This window comes from Macaca fascicularis, chromosome 17 (assembly GCF_037993035.2).
Source record: "Macaca fascicularis isolate 582-1 chromosome 17, T2T-MFA8v1.1".
Taxonomy (NCBI): domain Eukaryota; kingdom Metazoa; phylum Chordata; class Mammalia; order Primates; family Cercopithecidae; genus Macaca; species Macaca fascicularis.
The window spans coordinates 60,651,590-60,667,500 of record NC_088391.1 but is presented as its reverse complement, the minus strand read 5'-3'; the positions used below and the strand labels follow the sequence as shown (position 1 = coordinate 60,667,500).

General features: G+C 34.0%; 1 protein-coding gene across 2 annotated transcripts in view; it reads left to right on the top strand.

Moving 5' to 3' along the window:
- The window catches only part of KLHL1 (kelch like family member 1), a 449,152-nt gene that overhangs the window by 319,649 nt on the left and 113,592 nt on the right, over positions 1–15,911 (top strand). For both annotated transcript variants that reach the window (XM_065533314.1, XM_005585986.4), the window contains exon 6: positions 166–352. In XM_065533314.1, the coding sequence (XP_065389386.1) occupies positions 166–352 (187 nt within the window). The remainder of the gene's footprint in view (positions 1–165; positions 353–15,911) is intronic.

Genomic DNA, 15,911 nt, shown 5'->3' with positions numbered 1-15,911 from the left:
TCATTTTACACATTTTTATTTGTTGCTGTAATGGATTCTTACTACACCCTGCATCCTGCTCAATATAAGGATAATATCGTAGACATTAAACTTCTAATTTTAAGTAATGACCTAATGTTCATCCCTTTGAAAACATTATTAACAGTGATTGTGTATTATTCACAGATATTGGCTGACCTAGAAAATCATGCATTATTTAAGAATGATCTGGAATGTCAAAAACTGATTCTAGAAGCAATGAAATACCATCTATTGCCAGAAAGAAGAACTTTAATGCAAAGTCCGAGAACTAAACCCAGAAAATCTACAGTTGGAACTTTGTATGCTGTAGGAGGAATGGATAACAACAAAGGTATATAATTTTGGATTTATATAACTATACATCCTGTGTTATATTGTGATGCAGCTTTAATATTGTAATGGTTAATATCACAAAAATTTACATAAACTTAGCTTTAATTATTGTTATTTCAGATTAAGAGAGAAATTAAATATCTCTTATTTTTGGTCTGTAGGTGCTTTCTGCTTCTTATTCATCTTTAAGTTCCTTATTCATTTCCTGTGCATTATGTACAAGATTTCATATAAAATAAAAAAGAGATTTGAGTCACTTAACACAGGCCAAACAATTTTTTGGACATATTGAGAATGGTATTTCAATGCTAAGAAATGTAAAATACTAGGCAAATTCTTCCTGGGATCTCAATTATGAAGAGAATCTTTGAGAAGTTGAGAATGTCACATAGAAGCCAGATAAATAAGTAGACAATTATAAAGAAGTATAAGAATGGTAAAAGTTATAATTTATAGTTTTAATTGTGTTTACTAATTTAGTCCTTCAAAAGAAAGTGAATCATTTGTTTAAAATTAAACATATGCATTTAAAGATTTTATTCTTATGCTTTTAGAGTTACTGGAAAAATCTCCAAAAATTTGTCCTCTTCAGATTTTCTTATGTCTGTCTTAATTTTCCTGAATAAGTACACAAGAAAAATAATATTTAGAAAGTGTAATTTTCATGTTTGTTTCTAATAAATGATATAACTAACCATAAGATACTTCTAGTAAGTATAAAAAAACTGAAATTGGCAACAATAGAGTATGACCAAATATTCAGCATCTTTTTTTAAATTATTAAGATAAATGAGAACAACAACAACGAAAAACAAACTTATTTCAATCATTGTGAACGGAGATTTCAAAATTGTAGCTGAAGGGAAAAAACTTATGTAATCAATAAGGAATGATACATTCTTATTTGTTATCTGTCAAAAAGATATCCTATGGCTGTTAGATGGTTTTCATAGTTTATTTTTGGAAAACAGCAACTCCTGTAACATATGACAATGCAGAAGTCTAAAGAAAAGAGATTTCTTTTATAAGTACATAGCAAATCTAGATAGTAAAAGGGCTAAATGTTTGTCATCACATGGATGAATACAGGCACACATAAAAGAGAATATTCGTCCTGGGAGAAGGTACTAAAGCTTAGAATACACTATTATTGAAGTAAGAAAGCCTTAGAAACTTCTTTAAAACACAATAAAATATCTTCTGTCTGGGGTAATCTCTTTCCCAAAAGACAGAATCTGGATGGTGATTTTGATGTTTACTTCAAAAAACATCAGATATATAATCTCTATATCTATATCTATATAATATATGTGTATATATATATACATGTAACTATTTATATTTCTATAGAAATATACCTATTTATCATGGTATTCAACTTCCTCTCTCGGACATTATATAGCTAGGCACCTAAGTATAGGTATATATAGATTTACTAACATCCTTGAAGTTGTTACTTTTGTTGCTTGTAGTCATTACTTACATTGTATGCGTGAAACTATGTTATTACATTTTTGAAAGACACTTCAACTTGCTTACTAATTATTATTCACATGGAAATGTCACAGTTTACTTGAGCTTAACCCTATTATTAAACACTTTGCTGGGATTCAATTATTTTTTATATACATAATGCCACCATTAGCATCCACATACATAAAAGTTTATCCTAATCGCTGAGTATTTCCTTAAATAGACATCTAGATGAAAAATTACTGGGTGGGAAAGGAAAGCCTTTGTGACATATAAGCTTATTTCTTTTTAGAAAATATATAAGAATTTATAATATTACCAAGTTATATAGAATGACAGTTTTACTGTCTTGTCAAAAAATTTTTTATAAATAAGTTTTAACATAGCAAAATATAGAGTCGTATAATCAATCCCCAAGTGTTCGTCATTACATTTATATTTCTCTTCTTATTATTGAGATTGAACTTTTTGTATTTTAATTTTTATGCATTTAATCACACATATAATAATGAATATTGATATATTAGTACCTGTCTTCTAATTATTGCATTTTTTGCAGTTTCTTGAGCATTGTTTGGTCAGTAGTAACAGCCTATGGTACAATCCCGTCATTTTCTTTATTTTAAAGGAAATAATTTTGATACTTCAGAAGCCTGCTGTAAATATCTAGTAGGTAGCATAACACACCTGGCAATGTTTGAAAGAATGATGGATATTGTATAAGAAAATATATAGATGCTCTGGATAATATTAAGTTTTCTAAGACAGAATTTACTTTCTTTTAGGCAAACACTTAGAGTAAGAGAAAATTGCCTTCTTCCAAGCAAGAATTGGATGATTTGAGACCAAGATTTAGTGTTTGTGAGGACTGCCTTACTCTTGTTTCGCTTTCTTGTTTTATACCAGGGCCACTCATTCTTGGTGAGCCCTGAATGCTGTTTCATTTTTAACTCAGAACTAGCTTTGCTTGGTTCTGAGATAAATCTATGCCTTACAACTATTTATAAGCTAAGTTTATCATCTTAACTTCCATTTTCTGCCTGGATCTCTGCCTTTTGCTGTGTACATCTTCAAAATCAGCAAATGCCCAGAGAAGACAAGCAGTGTTGCCCTGCCATTCTCTTTACTGAGGGATAGGAGTCTAAGGTCCTGATTGCCTTGATTGCCCTGAACTGCAATTTGTATCTTTTCAGCCTCATCAGACTGCCTGGTGGCCTCAGCCCACACGTATGCAAAGTCTCTTAGCCTAGAGCTGCTTGTGAATCAATTAAAGGCAAAAATGGTAAAGAATGTCAGGCTTATTTCCATTCACGTCCCCTCTTTCTGGGACTTCAGATTTTTAAGTGTTAGCTGTATTTTTTAGTCTCTAATGTCTTTAAACACCTAAATTTTGTACTATGAACTGAAGCTTTGTAGTTACTCATGTGGGAACAGTTTGTCTGATACAAACTAATCCATCATGTTTAAAAGCAGAAGCTCCTGTGTATTTGTTATTTTGAGGTTGTCTATATCTGAAACTTCTTGAATTATTTTCACATTTATATATTTATTTATGAATTTCAATGTTCTTTTTTTTTCATTCTGTCCATTATTTCTTAACAATTACACATTTTATTTTATATCCTGTGGCTAATAATTTCAGCATCGAAAATGTTGGGGTCTAAATCTGTTGTTTGTTGCTTCTGACAACTCTCACTCATGTTAGTTTGATTCCTTCTGTGTTAGGTAATATTATTTTAAAGTTATAATTAGTTTTCTTTACTCTCTGGGACTTCTTAGGGGCCTAAATTTTGCAGATGCCTTCCTCTAATTAGCCTGAATTTGCTTCAACCCAGAACCAAAGGCATCACTAACATAGAGGCATGTCAGCCCCCTTTAACCATCCAGGCTTAATGCAAGATCTGTGGTTCCTTGTTCTCCCACCTTGAGTTTGGCCCAAGGCAGATGCCTCAGATCTCATTGTTGGAAACCTCTGTCCACAAGAAATGCTGGCTTTTGTATTCCTTTAGGTCTCTCTCTGGTTTCACCTCACTGTTCCTTCAGCTATTTGACTGCCCTTGAAAATTTCTCTTATTTTCATGTAAGATGAGCAATGCAAATAATTTTTTTTTTTTTTGTAATTTGCCCAAGTGGGCTGGTATTAGAATTAGAGGGCATTTCAGCCTGAGTCTTCTATTCTAAAACAGTCAGAAGCATCCTATTTCTCTTTTATTCTAAAGTTTTCTCCATAGATTATTTCACTTGTTTTATGTCCTATAAATTTTGAAGAGTAGATATTTTGTCTATAACTAAACCATTAACACTCTGAAATGTTTCAAATGTTTTAGATATTTGTAAGGTAGACTCCTTGACATTTTCATAGTTAATTAATTTTGGAATATTCACAAATTTAATAGTATTATTTTCAGTTATAACTTCTACATCTCTAAGATGCGAATAATAATCCCACCTCATATTTTAAATTCTAACATGTATTAAATTAGAACATACCTAATTACAATGTAAATGACCATTCATTAATAATTTGATCAAATCCCACGCTTCTAATAGTGAGTGTAATTCAAAATCTGGAGCCTAAACAGGAATTGATACATGTCTTAGAACTGAGTGATCATTAGCAAATATTCAAAACTACAAGTACAAATTATTGAATACTCATTTGTTCTCCTGTTATACATTAATTCTCTTTTTCCAATGATAGACAACTTCACAACAGAAACTACATGTTTCTAATTTTAGAAACACTATTAATTGTGATAACACTTGTGATCAATTGTAGACTTTCAGTAAACATCTACTAAATTTAAATTGTAACTAATTTAACTGATCTAAATGGATATCCAAAATGGACAAATCTCTCATATATTTACGAATTATAAATTCACTTTGAAGTATAATATACTATTTATCAATATAAACTGTGTTAATATGAAATTCACCTTTGTAACATTTTGAAGATGTGAAAAGCAAAATGTAATTAGAAGATCTCTGTTACCTACACAACTCTTCTCATAGGACCCTTCAAGCAGAAAAGAATTTTATGGATCTAGGACACTTTTCCTCAGTAACTGATTATTTGTAAATGATAGATATTATATCAATGACATAAATACACACATATGTACATTTAATTGACATTTTATTTTTTTCTCCCCCCAATTTATGTACTTACTTATTTATTTTTATTTCAATAGGTTTGTGGGAAACAGTTAGTGTTTGGTTTACATAGATAAGTTCTTTAGTGATGATTTCTGAGATTTTGGTGTACCCATCACCTGAGTAGTGTACACTGTACCCAATGTGTAGTCTTTTATCCCTTAACCCCCACCCTTTCATCCTTCCCCTCAAGTCCCCAAAGTCCATTGTATTGTTCTTATAACTTTGTGTCCTCATAGATTAGCTCCCACTTATAACTGAGAACATATGATGTTAGGTTTTCCATTGTTGGGTTACTTCAGTGGGAATAATGGTCTTCAACTCCATCCAGGTTACTGCAAATGCCACTATTTGGTTCCTTTTTGTGGCTGAGTAGTATTCCATGGCATGTATGTATGTGCATGTGTGTATATATATATACACACACATTATATATACACACACATATACATACATACACACACACACACACACACACACCCCATTATTTCTTTATCCACTCATTGATTGATGGGCATTTGGACTGGTTCCATACCTTTGCATACTTTTGCAACTGCAAATTGTATTGCTATAAACATGCATATGTGCAGATGTCTTTTTCATATAATGACTTCTTTCCATCTAAGTAGATATCCAGTACTGGGATTGCTGGATCCACTGGTAGATCTGTTTTATTTTTTAAGGAATCTCCATACTGTTTTCCATAGTGGTTGTACTAGTTTACATTCCCACCAGCATTGTAAAAGTATTCCCTTTTATATACTTTATACTGTAAAAGTATTCACCATATTCATGTCAACATCTATTATTTTTTGATTTTTTGATAATGACTATTCTTGGAGGAGTAAACTGGTATCACATTGTGATTTTAATTTGCATTTCCCTGATCATTAGTGATGCTGAGTATTTTTTCATATGTTTGTTGGCCATTTATTTATGTTATTTTGAGAATTATCTATTCATGTCCTTAGTCCACTTTTTGATGGGATTATTTATTGTTTCTTGCTGATATGTTTGAGTTCTTTGTAGATTCTGGACATTTGTCTGTTGTCAGATGCATAGTTTGTGAAGATTTTCTCCCACTCTGTGGGTTGTTTGTTTACTGTGCTTATTATTTCCTTTTGTGTGCAGAAACGTATTTAGTTTGATTAAGTCCTATCTATCGTTTTTTTTTGTTGTTACATTTGCTTTGGAGTTCTTGGTCATAAAGTCTTTCCCTAAGACAATCTTTAGAATAATTTTTCTGAGGCTATCTTCTACATTTTTAATAACTTTAGGTCTTAATTAAGTCTTTGATTAATATTAAGTTGATTTTTGTATAAAATGAGAGATGAGGATCCAGTTTTGTTTTACTACATGTGGCTTGCCAATTATCCCAACAAAATTTGTTGAATAGGGTGTCCTTTCTCCACTCTATGTTTTTGTTTCCTTTGTCAAAGATCAGTTGGCTGTAAGTATTTGGCTTTCTTTCTGGGTTTTCTATTCTGTTCTATTTGTCTGTGTGCCTATTTTTATAGCAGCACCATGCTGTTTTGGTGGCTATAGTCTTATCATATAGTTTGAAGTTGGGTGATGTGATGCCTCTAGATCTGTTGTTGTTGTTTAGTCTTGCTTTGACTAGGCAGGCTGTTTTTTGATTCCATGTGAAGTTTAGAATTCTTTTTTAAGTTCTATGAAGAATGACAATATTTTGATGGGAACTGCATTGAATTTTTAGATTGCTTTTGGCGATATGATTATTTTCCCAATGATTCTACCCATCCATGAACATGGGATGTGTTTCCCGTCTGTCATCAATGATTTATTTCTGTCATCAATGATTTCCTTCAGCAGTGTTTTGTAGCTTTCCATGCAGAGTCTTTCACCTTCTACTTAGGTATATTCCTAAATATGTTATCCTATTTCTTGGCAGCTCTTTTAAAAGGAGTTGATTTCTTGATTTAATTCTCAGCTTGGTCGCTGTTGGTATATAATGGTGATACTAATTTGTGTACATTGATTTTGTATCCTGAAACTTTACTGAATTCTTTTATCAGATCTAGGAGCTTTTCGCATGAGTTTGTAGTTTTCTAGGTATACAATCATATCATCAGTGAACAGCGACAGTTTGACTTTATTTTTACCAATTTTGATGCCCTTTATTTATTTCTTTTGTCCAATTGTTCTGGCTAGGAGTTCCACTATTATGTTGAATAGAAGTGGTAAAAGTGGGCATCCTTGCTTTGTTCCAGTTCTCAGGGGGAATGTTTTCAACTTTTCCTCATCCAGTATAATGTTGACTGTGGGTTTGTCATAAATGGCTTTTATTATCTTAAGGTATGTCCCCTCTATGCCAGTTTTGCTGAGGGTTTTAATCATAAAGGGATGTTGGATTTTGTTAAATGCTTTTTCTGCATCTCTTGGGATGATGATGTGATTTTTGTTTTTAATTCTTTTTATGTTGTGTAGCACATCTATTGACTTGCATATGTTACACCATCCATGCGTCCCTAGTGTGAAACCAACTTGATCATGGTGGATTATCTTTTTGATATGCTGTTGGATTCAGTTAGCCAGTATTTTGCTGAGGATTTTTGCATATATGTGTATTAGGGATGCTGGTCTGTAGTTTTCTTTTTTGTTATGTCCTTTCCTGGTTTTGGTATTAAGGTTATGGGAGTTTCATAGAATGATTTACAGAGGATTCTCTCCTTCTCTATCTTTTGGAATAGTTTCAATAGAATTGGTACCAATTCTTCTTTGAATATCCGATATAATTCAGCTGTCAATCCACCGAGTCTTGGACTCCTGTTTTTTGACACTTTTTTTTTAAATTACCATTTCAATCTTGCTCCTTGTTATTGGTCTGTTCAGAGTTTCTATTTCTTCCTGGTTTAATCTAGGACAGTAGTATATTTCCAGGAATTTATCCATCTCTGCTAGCTTTTCTAGCCTGTGCATGTAAAGGTGTTCATAGTAGTCCTGCCTGATCTTTTCTATTTCTGTGTTATCAGTTGTAATATCTCGTTTCATTTCTAATTGGGCTATTTGGACCTTCTCTCTTCTTTTCTTGGTTAATCTCACTAATGGTCTTTGAGTTATGTTTATCTTTTCAAAGAACCAGCTTTTTGTTTTACTTATCTATTGTATTTTCTTTTTCAATTTTATTTAGTTCTGCTCTTTTTTTTTTTTTTTTCCTTCTGCTGGGTTTGGGTTTGGTTTGTTCTTGTTTCTCTAGCTCCTTGAAGTGTGACCTCTGATTGTCTGTTTGTGCTCTTTAGAGTTTTTGATGTAGGCATTTAACACTATGAACTTTCCTTTTTTATTGATTTTGCTCTATCCCGAAAGTTTTAATAAGTTGTGTCACTATTATCATTCAGTTTATATAATTTTTTAAATTTCTATCTTGACTTCACTGTTGACCCAACAATCATTCAGAATCAGATTACTTGATTTCTGTGTATGTGCATGAGTTTGAGGGTTTCTTTTGGAGTTGATTTCCAATTTTATTCCACTGTGGTCTGAGAGAGTACTTGATATAATTCCAATTTTCTTAAATCTGAGAAGACTTGTTTCGTGGGTTATCATTCAGTCTATCTTGGAAAATGTTCCATGTGTTGATGAATAGAATGGATATTCTGCAGTTGTTGGGTAGAATGTTCTCAAAATATCTGTTAAGTCCATTTGTTCCAGGGTATAGTTTAAGTTTATTGTTTCTTTGTTGACTTTCTGTCTTGATGACTGTCTAGTGCTGTCAGTGGAGTATTAAAGTTCCCTACTATTATTGTGTTGCCATTGATATCATTTCTTAGGTCTAGTAATAATTGTTTTATATATTTGGGAGCACCAGTGTTAAGTGCATATATATTTAAGATTGTAATAGTTTCCTCATGGACAAGTCCTTTTATCATTATGTAATGTCCCTCTTTACCTTTTTAAACTGTCATTGCTTTAAAGTCTGTTTGTCTGATGTAAGAATAGCTACTCCTGTTCACTTTTGGTGTCCATTTGCATGGAATATCTTTTTCCACCCATTTACCTTAAGTTTATGTGAGTGTTTATGTGTTAAGTGAGTCTCTTGAAGATAGCAGATACTTGGCTGGTGAACTATTATCCTTTCTGTAATTTTTATGTGGGGCATTTAGGCCATTTACACTCATTGTTAATATTGAGATGTGAGGTACCATTATTTTCATCATGCTAGTTTTTGCCTGAATACCTTCTTTTTTTTTTCCCACTGTATTATTGTTTTATAAGCCTGGTGAGATTTATGCTTCTATTTTGGTGGATTTTGAGGTTTTGTTTCAAGATTTAGAGTTCCTCTTAGCAGTTCTTGTAGTGCTGGCTTGTCAGTGCCAAATTCTCTCAGCATTTCTTTGTCTAAATATTATTGTATCTTTTCTTCATTTTTGAAGCTTAGTTTCACTGGATACAAAATTCTTGGCTGATAATTGTTTTGTTTAAGGAGGCTAAGATAAGACCCCAATAGTTTCTAGATTGTAGGGTTTCTGTTGAGACATCTGATATTAATTTACTAGGTTTTTCTTTATAGGTTATCTGATGCTTTGCCTCACAGCTCTTTAATTTTTTTTTTTACCTAGTTTTTGAACTTTCTCTGGTGCCTTTTTGAGTAGCTTAATAACCAACCTTCTGAATTCTTTTTCTGGAAATTCAGAGATTTCTTCTTGGTTTGTATCCATTGTTGGTGAGCTAGTGTGATTTTCTGATGGTGTTATAGATCCTTGTTTTGTCATACTCCTGGAATTGTTTTTCTGGTTCCTTTTTATTTGGATAGACTATGTCAGAGGAAATATCTGGGACTCAAGGCTGCGTTCAGATTATTTTGTCCTGCACAATGAATCCTTAATGTGGTGCTCTCTTCTTCCCCTTGAGATGGAGCTTCCTGAGAGCTGGACTGCAGTGATTGTTTTTGCTCTTCTGAGTCTAGCCACCCAGCAGAGCTACTGTACTCTGGGCTGGTGCTGGGGAATGTCTGTGGAGTCCTGTAATGTGATCTGTCTTCAGGTCTCTCAGCCACAGACACCAGCACCTGCTCCAGCAGAGGTAGTACGGGAGTGAAGTGAATTGTGTGAGGGTCCTTGGTTGTAGTTGTGTTTAGTGTGCTGGTTTCCTCAAATGCTGGTTGTGCTAGCAGTTTGTTGGCTTCCAGCCAGGAGGTGGTACTTTCAAGAGAGCATCAGCTGATATAAACTCGCCCTAAGATTTCTTGGATAAATATACTTTGGGTTTCTCAGGCAATGGGCGAGGCCTTAGAGCTCCTAAGAGATTATGCCTTTCATTTTGACTACCAAAGTAGGTAGAGAAAGTCTTGGTGGGTGCAAGGTTAGGCATATCTGAGCTCAGACTCTCCTTGGGTAGGGCTTGCTGTGGCCACTGTGGGGGATGGAGGTGTGGTTCTCTGGTCAGTGGAGTTACTTTCTCAGGGGGATTATGGCTGTTTCTGCTGCATCATACAGGTTGCCAGGGAAGTGGCGGAAAGCTGGCAATGACAGGCCTCACCCAGGTCCCACACTGGCCAGTCTTATTCCCACCTTGCCCCACCATCGGCATGGAGTTTATATCCAGGCAGCTAGTGAGCAGGGATGAGATCTCGCCCCAGGCTACAAGCCTCCCTGCTGAGAAAGCAAGCAGGGTTTTTAGGCCTTACCTCTCCCTACCTGCTTTAGCCTCTGTGTTGCTATGGCCTGTACTTCCCATTTGCACTCCACCCTGGATTGTACCCAGGAATAATCGTATTTAGTAAAAATTATTTAAAAGTTCAGCTGGAGATTTTCTTCTCCCTGTGGTCCTTTCCCAATTCCACTGACTGCCCTCACCAAGAACCTCTGTGAGATAAAGTTAGAAATGGTTTCTCTGGGCACTGGGACTGCCTACAGGGCTCATCCTGCTTCTCCTTCTATTTTTATATTTCACTTGGCTCTCTAAATTTGTTTCAGCTCTAGAGAAGGTTAAATACTTCCTTTGTGATCTGGATTTTCAGGTTCCCTCAGTGAGGTCAGGGTATGTGCTTGGAGGCTGACTTTCCCCTCTCACATTTTAGGCACTCACAGTTTTCTAGCTGTCTCATGGAGTGTGCTGTGGCAAGCCACTTCTTTCAAAGGGACTGTGAATTCCTTTGGTTTTCCTGCTATGTTCCTGCATCAGTTCTTGGAGCAAAAATTCATTATGTGAGTCTCCTCATGCCGTTCTGTCCATCCGAGTGCGAGCTGCAAATTAGTCCTGCATCGTATCTGCCATTTTCACATCAGTGACATATATTTTAAATACCTCCTTCCAAACACCATCATATGCAACATTTTCTTTACTTCCTACAACAAACTTATCTTGAGAGTATTTTCCAAGCTCATTTTGATTTTGAAGAGACTGAGAAACTTTTTTAGTTTCTACCATTTAGTAAGTAGAGTTTAAATCTAGGATTGTATATAATTCCAAAGTTTGTATTATTTCTTCTGCTCTTTTGCTCACATTTAACCTGTTAATGATGAGATGTGCTAAGAATAACACTTTTTTTTTTTTTTTTTGAAATGGAGTCTTGCTCTGTTGCCAGGCTGGAGTGCAGTGGCAGGATCTTGACTCACTGCAACCTCCGACACCCAGGTTCAAGAGATTCCCCTACCTCAGCCTCCCGAGTAGCTGGGATTACAGGCATGCACCACCACACCCAGCTAGTTTTTCTATTTTTAGTAGAGACAGAATTTCAACATGTTGGCCAGGATGGTCTCTATCTCCCGACCTCATGATCTGCCTGCCTTGGCTTCCCAAAGTGCTGGGATTACAGGTGTGAGCCACCATACCCTGCTACTAAGAATGACTTTTGTAAAAGGCCTGCTAAATACTTGATATACATTAATTCTTATTATATTATTTTTATTTAGAATTTTACTAAAGATTAGACTCAGTTCTCAAGTGCAGTGTATGAAGGAATAAATTTCAGGCCAGCTAAATAAACCTTATGATTTCAGGAAACATATTAGAAATATAAAAAATTATATAATTGAAAAATTATATTTGCTCTATTATATTTATTTCAATTTCATGTTTTATAAATTAATTTTATATACCAAAATTATAAGTATATTATAATTTTACCTTATTTTCAAATTCTGTTTTATTAATTTCCATTGAGATTTACCTTTTAAAAACATGTTTTTAAAATCTGATATAACAGATATTACATTAAAATTCAGCCCACATTTTAAAATTGTTCTACTTATAGGCATGAAGAACCATGAAATTAATATCTTTAAATGTCCAAAAATATACATATGAATGTCCAGAAAATTTTTCTAGGCAAAATTCATTTGTCTAGAAAATGAATGTCCAGAAAGTGAATACAAGTTTATAAAGGTCTCAGTTAATATATTCTTATTAAAATAAAAATCTTACTATAAGTATTCTAAAACACGCATTTTTTAAAATTTAAATTTCATGGCCGTATATTCTCTTAAAAGAACAATTATTTATGTTAAAAAAAGCAACTTTTATTTTTTTTCAATTTAAAAATAAGGGTTTAATATATTTAAGGTTTAAAACATGATACTTTGAATATGTATATAGTGTGAAATGGCTCAGTCAATATAATTAACATATAAATTGCCTCAAATATTTTTTCCCTGCTGAGAACAGCTAAAATCTACTCTCAGTAATTTTTTTTTTTTTTGAGAGAGAATTTTGCTCTTGTTGCCTAGGCTGGAGTGCAATGGCAGGATCTTGGCTAACTGCAACCTCTGCCTCCCAGGTTCAAGAGATTCTCCTGTCTCAGACTCCTGAGTAGCTGGGATTACAGGTGCCCACCACCATGGCCAATTTTTGTGTTTTTAGTAGACACAAAGTTTTACCATGTTGGCCAGGCTAGTCTTCAAATCCTTTCTTCAAGTGATCTCCTGCCTTGGCCTCCTAAAGTGCCGGGATTACAGGCATGATCTCACCAATTTTCAAATAGACAACACATTGTTTTTAACGATAGTTATGTCATAGAGATCTACTGTATAATAGATGTCTAACTTATTCCTTTTACCTAACTAAAATTTTGTGTTTCTTGACCAACATTTTTCCAGTCTTCACCACTAGATTCTCAGCTCCTAGTAACCACCATTCTACTCTCTGCTTCTATGAGTTTGACTTTTTTTATCTCCTACGCAAAAGTGAAATCACTCTGTATTTGTCTTTCTGCACCCAGCTTACTTCACTTAACATAATGTTCACTTAACAAAAGCAACTTTTAGACACAAAATAGATAGATCTTATTTTTTTGTAAGTATATCTAGGCCATAATATGTTGTATAAATGTCAAATAAAAGTTCTATAATTCAATACAAAGTCATTATATTTCCTACTTTCAGAGAACTATCAATATACTATCTGGGATACACCCTATCAGCAATATTTCCATCTAACTTGGCTTCAGACATCAGTTACCAGATTTGCTCTGCCTTCTGTGGCTAATTAGTTATTAAGGACTGTCTGATTTACATCAACATCTCCACCACTTTAGTTGAAGCTTTATCACCTCAGCTCTGCAGTCCTGGGATAAAACATGTGCTTCTCAAATGGATTTATTTGTTCTTACAACACAGAAGTATGTTAGATGGTGATCTCCCTCTCTGCAGTCTCTCTCTCCAGTCCCATCCACCCAGCTCTCTACTATCAAATTAATTTATCATGACTTTTAGCATGATCAGTAAAATACAAAATATAAATATAGATAAAATACAGTAAAAACTTTCATTAGATCTCCATTCCTCAGGTAAGGACTAACATTCTTTGCCCATGAAAATTTAATTATTTTATTATTTTTGGCTTATATATAGACTTTAGAGCCTAACTCCTCATCAACAACTCCAAATACCTTTGGGTGCATGATATTCACTTATTTTAATAAAATTGAAAAAGTTGTGTAACACTTATAAACTTTAGTAGGGTAATTAAGTATTGTAAATGTTGGTGTGTCTCATATGCAAAATGGGAGTAAAAACATTTCCTATTTCTTTGAGACATTTTGAGGTATATACTGATGCAAGACCAGAGGTTTACATTTTAAGTTGTTTTAAGTTAACAAATTAACCAAATGTTGATTCAATAAATGATGGAAACAGCTTTATTTTGAAATATTATGACATATATGATTCATTTGTGGCAACTTCTGTCACACTTAAACCTCTACTCGTTGGAGGTGAGGCTTCTATTCTTCACAGAGCAAATACAGTTAAAATGCAAGCTCTTGATAGCAAGCTTTTGATGTCTTAACAGTTTATCCTGAGAGAAAGTTTGTGAGCAAAATAAGTTTGGTTATAAAAACATAAAGTTATATTCTTGAAAAACTGAATTGCACATATATATTTTAAATTCACTGTATTAGCCATTGTTTTCTAAATTTTATGTGCATTAAAATTTTAATATCAATATCAATTTAATCTTTATCAGGTAATTATATTAAACCAGTTATTCTATATTATAAGCTTAATATAATTGATTGTATTTTATAGCAATTATACACATCATTATTGTCACAAATATTATACTATTTTTACTAGATACTTCACCTATTGTTTTAAGGTTCTAATTTGAGGTATTTTTGTTGCACATAACTTGTAATATTTTTGTAAGTGGCTCTATTGGAGCTGTTTCTTTTAAGTGACTCAAGAATCTCTACTGGTGCCCATTGCAATACCCACCTCTGAAGTGTGGGTAGAAATAAGTAATGACTTCATATATTTGGAAGTCTGACTAATTATAATCATATCATACAATTATTTGTTTAGGTGCTCACGTGTTGAATAGACAATGCCACTTTCTGATAATGCTGCTGCTATTTTCTCCCAAATCAAAAACATGACCTTTTAAAAATGTTTATTTCAAAAATTAGAAATTATTAATTTTGAAATATAATTAAAATGATATCCTTTCTATTGTCTGCTCCTTATATGTTTCTTGGGTTTCCAGATTATAAACTCATTCTTTTAGGATTATCTAAATCTGCTACAAATATTCATTGAGTGCCTACTAATTTCTAGTCACTGTTCTTTTTTTATTATTTATTTATCTGTTTGTTTGTTTGTTTATTTATTTATTTATTTATTTATTTATTTATTTTCAGACGGAGTCTTACTCTGTTACCCAGGCTGGAGCGCAGTGTATGATCTCGGCTCACTGCAACTTCCGCCTCAAAGGTTCAAGCGATTCTCCTGCCTCAGCCTCGCAAGTAGTGGGATTACAAGCGCCCACCACTACACCCATCTAATTTTTTTAAATTTTGGTAGAAATGGGGTTTCGCCATGTTGGCCAGGCTTGTCTCGAACTTCTGACCTCATGATTTGCCTGCCTTGGCCTACCAAAGTGCTGGGATTACAGGCATGAGCCACTGGGCCCACCTAGTCACTGTTTTTAGTGCTAGTGAACAAAACTATAAAAATTTCTACCATGTTTTAGCTTAAGTTCTATTCATGAGGCCATAAGCAATAAAAGTTAGTACAAAATAGTTTATGTGATGATTATTTATTCAGAAGTATAAAGTAAAAACGGGGGAATGGAGATTACAAAATGAGGGGACAGTGTTGATATTTTACATAGCGAGGAAGGCCACTTTGATGAGTTAAATCACATATACAAGTTGCTATCTGAAAATTTCATTAATTTCTTTCTGAAAATGAAGAGCTCTTTAAATTATTATGACCAAGGCCAGGTGTAGTGGCACGCCCCTGTAATCCCAGCACTTTGGGAGGCCAAGGAGTGCGGATCAACTGAGGTCAGGAGTTTGAGACCAGCCTGGCCAACATGATGAAACCTCATTTCTACAAAAATTAGCCAGGCATGGTGGCACACACCTGTAATCCCAGCTACTTGGGAGGCTGAGGCGTGAGAATTGCTTGAACCTGGGAGGCAGAGGTTGTAGTGAGCCAAAATCATGCCACTGCACTCCAGCCTGGGAG